General features: G+C 36.5%; 1 protein-coding gene across 3 annotated transcripts in view; it reads left to right on the forward strand.

The window, feature by feature from the left end:
• CEP70 (centrosomal protein 70) overlaps window positions 1-13,126 on the forward strand; it is a 58,796-nt gene that overhangs the window by 13,066 nt on the left and 32,604 nt on the right. For all 3 annotated transcript variants that reach the window (XM_036266446.1, XM_036266445.1, XM_036266444.1), the window contains exons 4-9: window positions 579-700; window positions 3,719-3,809; window positions 3,937-4,060; window positions 4,318-4,498; window positions 5,343-5,512; window positions 8,712-8,768. In XM_036266446.1, coding sequence (XP_036122339.1) covers window positions 686-700; window positions 3,719-3,809; window positions 3,937-4,060; window positions 4,318-4,498; window positions 5,343-5,512; window positions 8,712-8,768 — 638 coding nt within the window. In that variant the 5' untranslated portion in view covers window positions 579-685. The remainder of the gene's footprint in view (window positions 1-578; window positions 701-3,718; window positions 3,810-3,936; window positions 4,061-4,317; window positions 4,499-5,342; window positions 5,513-8,711; window positions 8,769-13,126) is intronic.

Consider the following 13,126-nt stretch of genomic DNA (forward strand, 5'->3'; position numbering starts at 1 on the left):
GAATATGTGGGATTGTGCCTCTGGAGAGGAGGATTTATACCTATATCAAACAATCCAAAGAAATGTTTTTCTAAAGAGTAAGTAGTGTCTTAGATATCAAGAGCAAGTGATGGTAGGTTAGACTGAATACAAACTTTGGTGTGTACCTGTCAAGCAGAATCCTTTGTTGCTAACCTCTGATCTACATAGAAATAAAATCCAAGAAAGTGGTACTCTATTCACCCTTGGAGTTAGTCCAGTGAATTGTTAGACTGGCTTGTAACTTTTGGGTCAGGCACAGTTCTTTAAGTTTTTTGAGAAGCAGTTTCAAAAAGATAACAGCTTATTAGCATCATGTGCTTATCACATCTAGTCAGAACATATATTTTTCTTTGTGTTGATATGTATGTAAAACCCTATATTTTATATCTAGAGGAGAATATTGTAAGATAGGATTCATTCTAATCATTCTTTAAATTAGCTTTCTAAGAAGTAACAAAAATTTTGACACAAGAAGGGTTTTATTGCTCAAGAGTAGTGGGTTCTTTTAAATATAATTTCACTTAACACCTATTTCACTTTTTTCTCTTTTAATTTAGGCAACTCAAAATTTTTCATCGCCAATCTCTACTTCTTTGATTCTGCAAACAAAACTATATCTCCAGCAGCCCCTAAAGCCCAAGAGTCCAGTAAATCATCAGACCTCATGACTGAAAAACAGGTAAACTTGAAATATTTGAAACGAGTGATTCTCAAAATATGTGGCAAAGAATACTACATCTACAAATGTGAAAAATCTTACTTGGAAAGGGTTATTTTGGGGGATGTAGAGTACCTCACAAAGAATATAGTCAATAATATTGTAATAACTATGTATGGTGCTAAATGGGTACTAGAAATTTTGGGGGGAACACTTTGTAAAGTATATGGTTATCTAACCACTATGCTGTACACCTGAAACTGATACAAAATAGTAAACTGTAATTGAAAAATAAAGTAAAAAGATTCTTTTATTTAGTGAAATAATTTTGGGAAATGCCAGGTTAAAGACTATTAAATGATGTCATTATTCTAAGGCTTCACACTACTATCAGTCTCTAAAATGGGGCTTTAGTATAAAGCATTTCCTACTTATTTAACATTAGTCTGATGAAATTGTGAAATCAGGCTAGTGTTCTGCACCACACACTTTGGAAAATGCCATTCTTAGCTCTTTATAGAATTTGCAAACAGTTATGTTATTCTTTCTCTTAAAAGGTATCAGGGAACGACATGTATAATTTGATCATTCAAACTTTGTGACATTATTATTTATAAAGTATTTTGTTTTTATGAGTCATACTAGACATCCACACAGAGCTTTTGCTTCCTAAAACAGATATCAATAATAATTTTATTTAAAAACTTTTGTTTATTGATTTGAGAGAAACATCGATTTGTTGTTCCACTTCATTATGCATTCATTGGTTGCTTCTTGTTATGTGTCCTGACCAGGGATCAAACCTGCAACCTTGGCTTATCAGAACAACACTAACCAACTGAACTACCTGGTCAGGGCTATCAGTAATAATTTCATTTCTGTGTCATTAATCTTTGTGACCAGAAGATCTAAGCATAAATAGAGGAAAGGTTTGGGGAAGGAGGAGAAGTGTAGAAAAGATAAAGAAGGGAAAGAAAGTCATTAGTCAAAAGGAAAGATTTAGCCCAGCCGGTGTAGCTCAGTGGTTGAGTGTTGACCCATGTACCAGGAGATTGCCAGTTTGATCCCCAGCCAAGGCACATGCCAAGGTTGTGGGCCAAATCCCCAGTGAGGGGCATGCAGGAGGCAGCCAGTCGATGTTCTTTCTCATGGATGTTTCTGTCTCTTCATCTCCCTTCCTCTCGCTCTAAAAATCATTAAAGAAAAAAAATTTAAAAAGAAAGGAAAGATTTATTTGGTACTATGTCATAATGTTGTCACAGAGTCATCAGGGTAATTTGTTCCTGTTTTGTCTTGATAAAATCTATAACGTCAGGGGCATTTGGATGTGGAGAGTAATTTTTTTTTTTATCCTCACCCAAGGACATTTTTTGATATTTTTGTTCAGATAGATTGGGAGGGAGAGAGAGAGAGAAACATTGATATGAAAGGGACACATTGAGTGGTTGCCACCCACACGACCCAAACAGGGCCAGGGACAAACTGCAACCGAGGCACGTGCCCTTAGCGGGAACCGAACCCGGCTCTCTCTGGATCTCGGGCCGACACTCTAACTGCTGAGCCAAACTGGCCAGGGTGAGAGTAATATTTTTATTTGTGTTTTGTGTGTCTAAATTATTAACCATTAAGCTATTATGGTATTTACATACTATACCAGTAATAAAAGTGTATTTATTGTATAAATTACATTTTTCAAGCATTTAAATATTAAAAATTTACTTACATTGCCTTTTTACAAATATATTTTAATACCTTAAAATGCAGCCCTGGCCGGTTTGGCTCAGTGGTTAGAGCATCTGCCTGCGGTCTGGAGAGACCCGGGTTCGGTTCCCGCTAAGGGCACGTACTTCGGTTGCAGTTTGTCCCCGGCCCTGGTTGGTTGTGTGGGTGGCAGCCACTCGATGTGTCCCTTCACGTCGATGTTTCTCTCTCTCTCTCCCTTCCTCTCTCTCCCTCCCACTCTATCGGTATAAAAAAATGGAAAGATGTCCTCGGGTGAGGATTAAAAAAAAAAAACAAAAAAAAAAAACCTTAAAATGCAGGCAAAGCACTTCATACAGTGATTTCAAAATTGATCATTGTACTTAACATTAAAAGCTTATTATAAAACTACTGTATCAGTATCATGGATTTAAATGTGTCATTTAGAAAGTCATCTCTATTTCTATTTGTATTTTATGTCCTTATTACTTTTTTCTTTCTGCTGTTATGTTTTTATTCGCTTAATCTAGAGAGCTAGAGTTCCCCTCTCAGCTTTATGGCATAAACACATACTTAGAATCAGGGATACAAGACTTGAGAGTATCTCTTAGGGTGATTCGACTCCAATCAGTTACCTAGATAGACAGACTCTTTTTTATAGTTATACCATGTCCAGTATACAAGGAACTATCTAAATTATTAGCTTTAACCAGTCAGGAGTATGTGTGTAATCTTAGTCATTGTTAAAATGACACTTGTTTCCAAGCGACTCACCTTTTTTCTCTCTTTTTTAAAATCCTCACCTGAGGATATTTTTTCATTTATCTTCAAATAGAGTGGGAGGGAAGGAGGAGGGGGGGAGAGAAAGAGAGAAACACTGATGTGAGAGAGACACATCGATTGGTTGCCTCCTGCACGATCCGACCAGGACCAGGAACCGAACAACAACCGAGATACTTGCCTTGACTGGAATCAAACCCGTGACTCTGGTCTGCGGGCCAGTGCTCCAACTGCTGAGCCAAACCTGCCAGGGCTCACTTTTTCTTTACTGTTCAATTTCTATAACCTAGTTTGTAGCTGTTTATTTTGAGTGGGACCTAGTCTGGTTCAGTTAAACAACAACAAAAAAGTTTAAGGTCTGTTGGGTTCACTGCAAATACAAGGTATTTTTTCAGTTGTTTTGTTTTCATTTTAATTATTGTAAGTACAGAAAAATGTATATTAAAAACTTTTGGAGAAAAAGTTCTGTTCTGAAAACAAAGGAAATTATATACAAGAGGGTATTTCTTCACTTTATATCATAAAATTGATCCTTTTCTCTCTCCTTTGTAATTGTAGCGGGAAGAAGCAGAATGGGAGAGCATAAATATGCTGTTGATGACACATGGCTTAAAACCTTTGTGCCTAGTCAAAAGAACAGATCTTAAAGGTAATCAGTTCCTATTCTTGCCCCTTATGGTAAAAAGCTTCTTTTTCTTTTAAAATGTTTTTTTTTTAATCTTAAACTCTGCCTTACCTTTATTTTTACTGTTTGTATTAAATTTTTTAAAATGTAGATCTCATCATTTTTGACAAACAGTCATCACAAACGATGAGACAGAACTTGAAAACGTTGGTGGAAGAAACAGCATGTCAACAGAAGATGATCCGGGAGCTCATAGAAACTAATCAGCAGCTTAAGTAAGAAAATGGAAAAAAAACTCTCTCTTGAATTTTTTGTATCCAAGTGGTTACAAATACTAATATGTTTAATAGGTAACCTTTTGGTAATATCTTAGCTTAGAAGTGTAATGGTACCCTAGATTTCTTCTCTCGGTCTGTGTTATAAGATAGAAATTTTAAAAATGCAAAGAAATTTTAGAAATTCATTTTGTTCATTGGTTGTGTTGATGTGATTTATGTTATTACTAAGGAAGGAATTGTCTGTCTGTTATTAGAAAAGAACTTCAGCTAGAAAAATGTCGAGCAGTAGATCAGGAACAACGAGCTAATGACTTGGAACAGATTATGGAGAGTGCGAAATCCAAAATTGGTGAATTGGAAGATGAATCCCTAAATAGGGTTTGCCAGCAGCAGAATAAAATAAAAGATCTTCAGAAGGAGCATAAAGCTTTACAGGTACTGAGTTATGTATTTTCTAACATGATAGTTAATACTAAAACAGCTTATCAAGGTTACAACTTTGTTGTTTAATTTGGTGGTCTTTACCTTTCTTGACCTATTTCTTCTTGAGATTCTTCCCTTGGTTTCTAGAACATCTCCTCTTTTGGTTTCCCTCTAATCCCACCGCTAGTTCTCATCTCCGTAACCTCTCAGTGTTGGGATTTCCTAGTACTAATTCCTTAGACCTTTTCCCTATATACTGTAACTCCCTTGGTGATGCTCAGTCTAATTCTTAGCACCTAATTTAAACATAGTCCAGACCTCTTCCCTTAATTCCTGACTCATATCCTACTACCTACTTGATATTTCTCCTGGATGTTTAATAGGCATCTAGAACTTCACATGTCTAAAACAGAGTTCCTGAATTTCCTCTCCAAACTTTCTTCTTTTAGTCTGCACTCTGGTCCAAGTCACCTTCATTTCTCTTCTGCTTCTCTCTCGGCCTCACTGCTTCTCCCCTTGCCTTTTCAATGTGCTCTCAACATAGTAGCTCAAAACCCTCCAATGGCCTTCCTTTTACTTTAGTTTTATGGAGATTCTCAGATTCATTTACTGTTATGAAACCTCGAATGAGTGCAATTATAAATTTTATTTCTCATATTTTACTTGTTACGTTTTTGCATTGATGACATATTAATGTTTCTGGAGCTAGTACCCATTTTAAAATGGACTCAGTATTGAAGTTCTTGAGTGAAGCAGCTTGGTAGAAACTGTGAAGATAGCTTTGTATACAACATTGTTAGGACAGCATGTCCTAGATGTACATATCATAATTATGTTTTTAAAAAATTTCTTATAGGCTAAATGTCATCATTATAAGAAAAAACAAATGGAGCAACAAGAGACTATTGCTTCTTTGCAAAAGGATATCTATAGATTAACAAAGGAGGAAGAAGAGCGTATTGTCACTCAAAACAGAGTGTTTTCTTATCTCTGCAAAAGAGTTCCTCATACCATCTTGGATAGACAGTAATGTTTGCTTTATAAATTGATATGATTCATCATTTTTTAAAAACTGATTTATCTTAGGAGTGGTTATATATATATATCTTATAAACTGGGTTCTATACTCTATATATCAGGGTAAAAAGCCCCAGGATTTCTGAGCAAAGAAATTAAGCCTAGAGACAGGAAAGTTAGTAATGACTTGTAATAGTCTAAGTGGGAAATAATGAAGGCCTGTGTAAGGGCTAAAAGAGAGATACTGCAGAGATGGACAGAAATTGTCCAGATTGACTGGGTATAGTTGCTGAAAGAAGGATTGTTAGATTTCAAGCTAAATTTAGGGAATGAGGAGGAAGATGATGTGTTCATTTATGGACATGTGCTTAGGGACCTTCTGTCAGCTATGTAGAAATGTCAGGGCTGCAGTTAGAAGGACCACACTCCAGAGAACTTCCAAATTTCAGATAGACAATGAAGAGGCAGAAGAGAAGTTATGTTTGAGTGTCAGAATAACCAAGGAACAGAGTATTTCAAGGAGACAATGTTGGAGGAGGGTGTCTGGGGGGGGGGGGGGACATCTGGAACCAAAATAAATTAATAAAAATATTTTAAAGGAAGGAGACAGTGTTAAGAATGTTATATGTTGCCTCATGAGTTTATGTGTTTGCCTTCTTCCTGTCTTATTTGCTCAGAATTCCTAGTTTGACACATAATAACTCCTCACTAAAAGTTACCGAAGGTAGCAAGTGACAATCACCCAGAATGAATGAAGTTTGCTATGAAGGAAAAGATAGAAATGGAATGGTAGCATAAGGGGGAAATGTAGGGTGAAAGAACTTGTGAAGGATAGAAAGGATAATATGAAAGCTATTAAGTGTCGGGATGGGGAAAGGTTGAAGAGAGAGAATAATCCAGAAGTTATAGTAAAAGCACAGTTGGTTGAATTAGTTCTGAAGGGAGGAGATGAGTAAGATAGGAGGGAAATAGTATGAATTCTTCAAAAAAAAAATATAACAGGCCCTGGCCAGTTTGGCTCAGCGGTTAGAGCGTCATCTCGCAGACCCCAGAGTCCTGGGTTCGGTTCCGCTAAGGGTGTGTACCTTGGTTGCAGTTTGTCCCCCAGCCCTGGCTGAGGTTGTGTGGGTGGTGACCAGTCGGTGTGTCTCCCTCACATCAATGTTCCCCCCCCTGCCCGACTCTATCTGAAGATAAAAATGCAAAAAAATACATACACACACACATATACATATATATATACACACACACACATACATAACAGGATAGTATAGTGTTATTTTTCTTTGAGGATTTTTTAAATTACAAAAGCAGTACACGTTTATAAAAATTCAAACAATATAAAAGTGTTTAAAGGAACATGTTATAGACCTGCTTACCCCTCTTAACTTCCATGTCCTACAGATAACCACTGTTTAAAAAACACGTTTTTATTGATTGCGCTCTTGAGAGAGAGAGAGATAAACATCAATGTAAGAGAGAAACATTGATCGACTGCCTCCTGCACGCCCCACACTGGGGACCGAGCCCGCAACCCAGGCATGTGCTCTGACCAGGAATCAAACCAGGACCTCTCAGACCATGGGATGACATTCAATCCATTGAGCCACATCGGACTGGCCAGATAACCACTTTTAATAGTTTGGGTTGTGCCCTTCCTAGTATTTCACAACAGGAATGCTGTTGGTTTTTGGGGTGGGACAGTTTTTTTATAGTGTAGAGCTGTCATGTTTATTGATGAAAATTAATATCCTGCCTTCTCTCCAACTAGTCATTGTGCACCCAACTCTGTCTTCTAGGTTATAGTATTATCCTCCAGTTTAGAACCTGTAGCATTCTTTTTTTTAATTTTCACCCAAGAACATTTTTGCATTTATCCTCAGAGCAGGAGGGAGAGGAGGAGGAAGAGAGAGAAACATTGATGTGAGAGAGACACATCAACTGGCTGCCAGCTACACGTCGCCAGCCAGGGTGGGGAACAAACTGCAACTGAGGTGTGTGCCCTTAGCGGGAACCGAACTCTGGTCTCTCTGGTCCATGGGCTGACGCTCTAACTGCTGAGCCAAACTGGCCAGGGCAAACCTGTAGCATTCTTTTCAATACATATACCAAATCACGTGTAATTATTTCTTTAAAAAAATAGTAGTATTGCCCAGCCTGTGTGGCTCAGTGGTTGAGTGTCGACCCATGCACCGAGAGGTCACTAGTTTGATTCCCAGTCAGGGCACATACCCAGGTTGTGGGCCAAATCCCCAGTGGGGGGCAGGCAGGAGGGGGCCAATTGATGTTCTCTCTCATTGATGTTTCTATCTCTCCCTCTCCTTCCCTCTCTCTCTCAAATCAATAAAGAAAAATAATACTAGTAGTATACATTTGGCTATGCAGTATTAATTTTTTCTTTACTTCTTATTAGGACATACAAATATACATTATTTATTCTTTTTTTTTTTTATCCTCACCTGAGGACATTTTTCCATTTTTTTTTTTGTTCAGGTAGAGTGGGAGGGAGAGAGAGGAACAGAGAGAGAGAGAGAGAAACATCGATGTGAAAGGAACACATTGAGTGGCTGCCACCCGCACAACCGACCAGGGCCGGGGACAAACTGCAACCGAGGTACGCGCCCTTAGCGGGAACCGAACCCCGGTCTCTCAGGACCGCAGGCCGATGCTCTAACCGCTGAGCCAAACCGGCCAGGGCACATTATTTCTTCTAATAGTTTATCATTTTCTGCCCTGGCCAGTTTGGCTCAGCGGTTGAGTGTCGGCCTGCGGACCATAGAGGCCTGGGTTCGGTTCTCATTTTCTATAGGATGGATGTGCCATTATTTATTTAACTTTTTCTCTGTTGAAGAATAAATTGTTTTTGTGTTTTCACTTTTCTAAATAATGACACAGTGAGCAATTTTGTTCATCTTGAGTTATAGCCATGGGCAGATATTTCTGTGGGAGTGATTGCTAAAGGTAGAACTGTTGGGACAAGGAGAATAACATTTGATATGTAGAGGTATAGTGTTTGTGGTTATTTGTAAAAGTATGCTTTGAAAGTAATATATGATTTAGTATAATACTTCTGGCAAAACCACTTCAGTTTTTACAAACTTGCTTGATTATTTGTACATTTATCACTGCAACTTGAAATTATGTAGAGAGAACAGTAAATGCTACAATATCACATTTTGAAAATAATTCATTTTATTTTGTTTTCAAGGTTGCTTTGCCTAATTGATTACTATGAATCTAAAATTAGAAAACTTCATAAACAAAGGTAAGACTAATCCTGTGTTACAACTTTTAAAGTTACTATCCAGTCATGAATCATACCAAAAGTTCTGTTTAAAAATGCATTTTTATTTGACTCAATTTCCAAATGGGTTTAGAAAGCTCGAAGTACTGTAGCTGTGCTGTAGTTTATTTCCAATTGCCTGCCCCTTGGTCTGTTGATAATTCCCTTTCCTAATTTTATTTAAAATTTTATTTTATTTTATTTTTTCCATCACCATTTATCCTCTCTGTGCCCTCTTCCACCTCCTCCCATCCCTTTCCATCCCTGAAATTATCACACTGTTGTCCATGTTCATGAGTTCTCTGTCTCTTTTTCTTGTGTGTTCAATTCCCCCAACACCCTCAAGTCCCTCTCCAGAGCTGTCTGCTTTCTCTCTATCTATGAGTCTGTCTCTATTTTGCTTGATAGTTCAGTTTGTTCATTAAGTTCCACATATGAGTGAAATCATATGGTATTTGTCTCTCTCTGACTGGTTTATTTCACTTAGCATAATGTTCTCCAGGTCCATCCATGTTGTTGCAAAGAGTAAACTTTTCTTCCTTTTTACTGCAGAATCTCGCTGCTACTTACTATTTGTGTGGCTTTGAGCAAGTTATATACCTCCTCTAAGCATTATTTGGTCATCTGTTAAATGTGAAATAGTTTATATAAAATATCTATCTTAGTACTTGTTATATAGTAGCTACTTAGCCATTCTTATCATTACCATCTTTCCTAATATGGTCATTTGTTCAATGCTAGAAAGTGTTTTAGAGGGCCTGAGGAATATGTTAGTACAGCACTCTCCAATAGAAATGTAGCCCGGCCAGTGTGGCTCAGTGGTTGAGCATTGATCCATGCACCAAGAAATTGCCAGTTTGGTTCCCAGTCAGGGCACATGCCTGGGTTTCGAGATCCTGTGCAGAAGATTGCTGATGGATATTGATGTTTCTCTCTCATTGATGTCTCTCTCTCCCCCTCCCTTTCTCTCTCTCAAATCAATAAAAAACATTAAAAGAAGGAAATGTAATACAAGCCACATATATAGTTTTGCATTTTCATGTAACCAAGTTAAAAAGTAAAAAGAAACAAAAGAAATTAATTTAATATTGTATTGAACATTCAAAATATTGTCATTTCAACATGTAACTAATAAGAACAATATTAATGAGATATTGTCATTGAAATATGAATATTTTAACTTATAGCTTATCACAATTCAGACACTAAATTTTCACTAGAAATATTTGATCTGTAGTTAGATTTCATGAAGTTTACAGTTGAAAAATAGGTATATATATCCAAATGGTTTTAAACATAACTAAAAGTTTTCTAGCAACTGAGTCAAATACAAAAAGATTTTTTTCTTTAATATTTGTATCCACATTTCCAAAACTGGTTTATCTTTTTTGGAATAATTGATTTGACTTTGAATCTAGATGTATCTGTTTCAAAACTATATCCAACAAATAAATTTACTAGCTCTTACTTACTTTGGAAGGGTATTGCAAAATTGAAAAGCAACTCTAAATCTATCAATAGCAACCAAAAGTTTCTCAAAGTTTTCTTGTAGTTTTGATAGCCAGTTTACATGCACTGCTGATTAAAACTAAAATTGTCTACATATTGACTCATATTAGAAAAATGTGTAAAATCAATCCTGATTTGTATTATGAAAAGTTTCCATTTCAGTATAAATTCTCATACCTATGAGCTAATTACAGATAATGCTTTTTCTTTCTTTGGAGCTTCAATTTAGCTTACTCATATGTAGAGTGATATTGGTGAAAAAAACATAAATCACAATCATTTTTGTGTGTGTGATTATTGAACAGTTTTTTCGCTAGAATTCAGATTAAACAGTATAGTAAATCTTTGCAATCTTTGCAACTTCCATGACTCCACCAACACTCATTGGTAAAAAACAGATCTTTAAATTCATTGTCTTCTATTTGTTTCAACGGTTTCACAAACTGGCACAGCTTTTGCATGTGTTGAATAATTTCAACAACTGTATACATGACACTTTTTATGTTTGCTTCAGAAAACTGAGCACACATATTTCTAATTTGTATGTATTACACAGTATAACAGCATCAAAAGAAACATGTCTTTTTTAAAATTCCAATAAATCTGTATTTTTGACCTGACAAAGCTGGAGCACCTTTCATTGCAATAAAAAATGATTTTTTAATATATAGCTGAAATTCTTCTTTGACAGATATATAAAATTCAAAGACACATACACCACAAGTTTGATTATTTTAGGTCCTAAGTTGCCAACATTCCCTGGTAAATTTGGAAGTCTTTTTGAGACAAAACATTCCGAAAGTATTAATTGGGTGCATGATTCATCAGAAGATAAAGAAAAATACTTGAAATTTTTCAAATTTTAGATTAACTGATCTTTTTTTTTTTTTTAAATTTATCTTCAGATAGAGTGGGCAAGAGGGGGGGGGGAGAGAGAGAGAAAGAGAGAGAGAGAGAGAGAAACATCGAAGTGCAAGGGACATGTCGACTGGTTACCTCCCACACGACCCTGATCAGGGCTGAGGATGAACCACAACTGAGGTACATGCCCTTGGCCAGAATCGAACCCATGATTCACTGGTCCATGGGCCAACGCTCTACTGCTGAGCCCAACTGGCCAGGGCAAATTAACTGATCTTTGATATTATAATAAAGGTCTTGTATTTTTTTTTAATCCTCACCTGAGGGTGTTTTTCCATTTTTGTTCAGATAGAGTGGAAGGGAAGAGAGGGAAAGAGGGAGAGAGAAACACCAATGTGAGAGAGACACATCGACTGGTTGCCTCCTGCACGACCCCAACAAGGGCCGAACCTCAAACGAGGTACCTGCCCTTGACTAGAATTGAACCTGCGACTCATTGGTCCATGGGCTGACGCTCTATCTGCTGAGCCAAATCAGGGCAAAAGGTCTTGCATTTTACAGGTGGTGTTGGGGTTTAATTGAAGATCTTTCACTCTTTATAAAATGTTTTATTTTCCTACAAAATTCTCGTAACTGAAATAATTTATTTTACTATCTTTACATCTAAAAATAATTTGTTTTTTTGTGCAAAATTTCAAAGTGTTTTATAGCTGGTCAAAGTTACAAGTTCAGATTCTACTAAAAAATTATTTTGAAAGTTTTTGTTGGATGGTTAATTCTGATTTTGATGGCTAACTTCAGTGCTTTTTTGACTATGTATTTACTGAAAATGCCTTTTAACACTATCTATTATCAAATATTTTTATATAAAAAACAACTTTTTGCCCAACCCGTGTGGCTAAGTGCTTGAGTGTCAACCCATGCACCCAGAGGTCGCCAGTTCAATTCCCGGTCAGGGCATATGCCCAGGTGGTGGGCCCAATCCCCAGTGCAGGGAGGAGGGGCATGCAGGAGGCGGCCAATCGATGTTCTCATCAATTTTTCTATCTCTCTCTCTCTCCCCCTTCCTCTCTCTCTAAAATAAAAAATAAAAAAAATAAAAAAAAACACAACTTTTTAAAATAGCTTTATTGAGGTATAATTCACATACCATAAGAGTCACTATTTTAAAGGTACAATTTAGTGGTTTTGGTATCTTCCTAGAGCTGTGTCATTTCACCATAATCAGTTTTAGAATTTGTTCACCACCCTATTGAGAAACCTTATACACATTAGTAGTCATTCCTCATCTGCTCCCTGACCTGCATCCCTACTTGCCTGCAACCCAACCCTTAGGCAACCACTAATCTACTTTCTACATTTATAGATTTTTCTGTTTTGGACATTTTGTATAAGTGGAATCATATACAGTATGTGATCATTGATCACTGACTGCTACTTTGCATAATGTTTTCAAGGCTCATACATGTTATAGTATATATCGGTACTTCATACTTTTTTTATGTCTGAATAAGTCTAATATATGGATATACCATATTTTGTTTATCCTTTTATCAGTTGATGGACATTTGTGTTGTTTCCACTTTTTAGCTATGATGAATAATACTGGTGCATACATTTGTTTACAGGTTTTTGTGTAGACAAATTTTCACTTCTCTTGGATATATATTTAGGTGTGGAATTGCTGGGTCATGTGGTAACACTAAATGTTTAACATTTTGAGGAACTACTAATCTGTTTTACAAAATGGCTGCATTTTATGTTTCTGTTTTACATTTCTACCAAGCAATATATGAGGGTTCCAATTTTTCTGCATCAACACTTGTTATTGCCTATCTTTTTAATTTTAGTTGTGGTTTTTAAGTGGTATATTGTGGTTTTAATTTGCATTTTCCTAAGGACTAGTGATGGTGAGGGTATTTTCATATGCTTATTGTCATTTGCATATCTTTTTTGGAGAAATGTCTATT

This window comes from Molossus molossus, unplaced genomic scaffold, assembly GCF_014108415.1.
Source record: "Molossus molossus isolate mMolMol1 unplaced genomic scaffold, mMolMol1.p scaffold_m16_p_18, whole genome shotgun sequence".
NCBI lineage: Eukaryota > Metazoa > Chordata > Mammalia > Chiroptera > Molossidae > Molossus > Molossus molossus.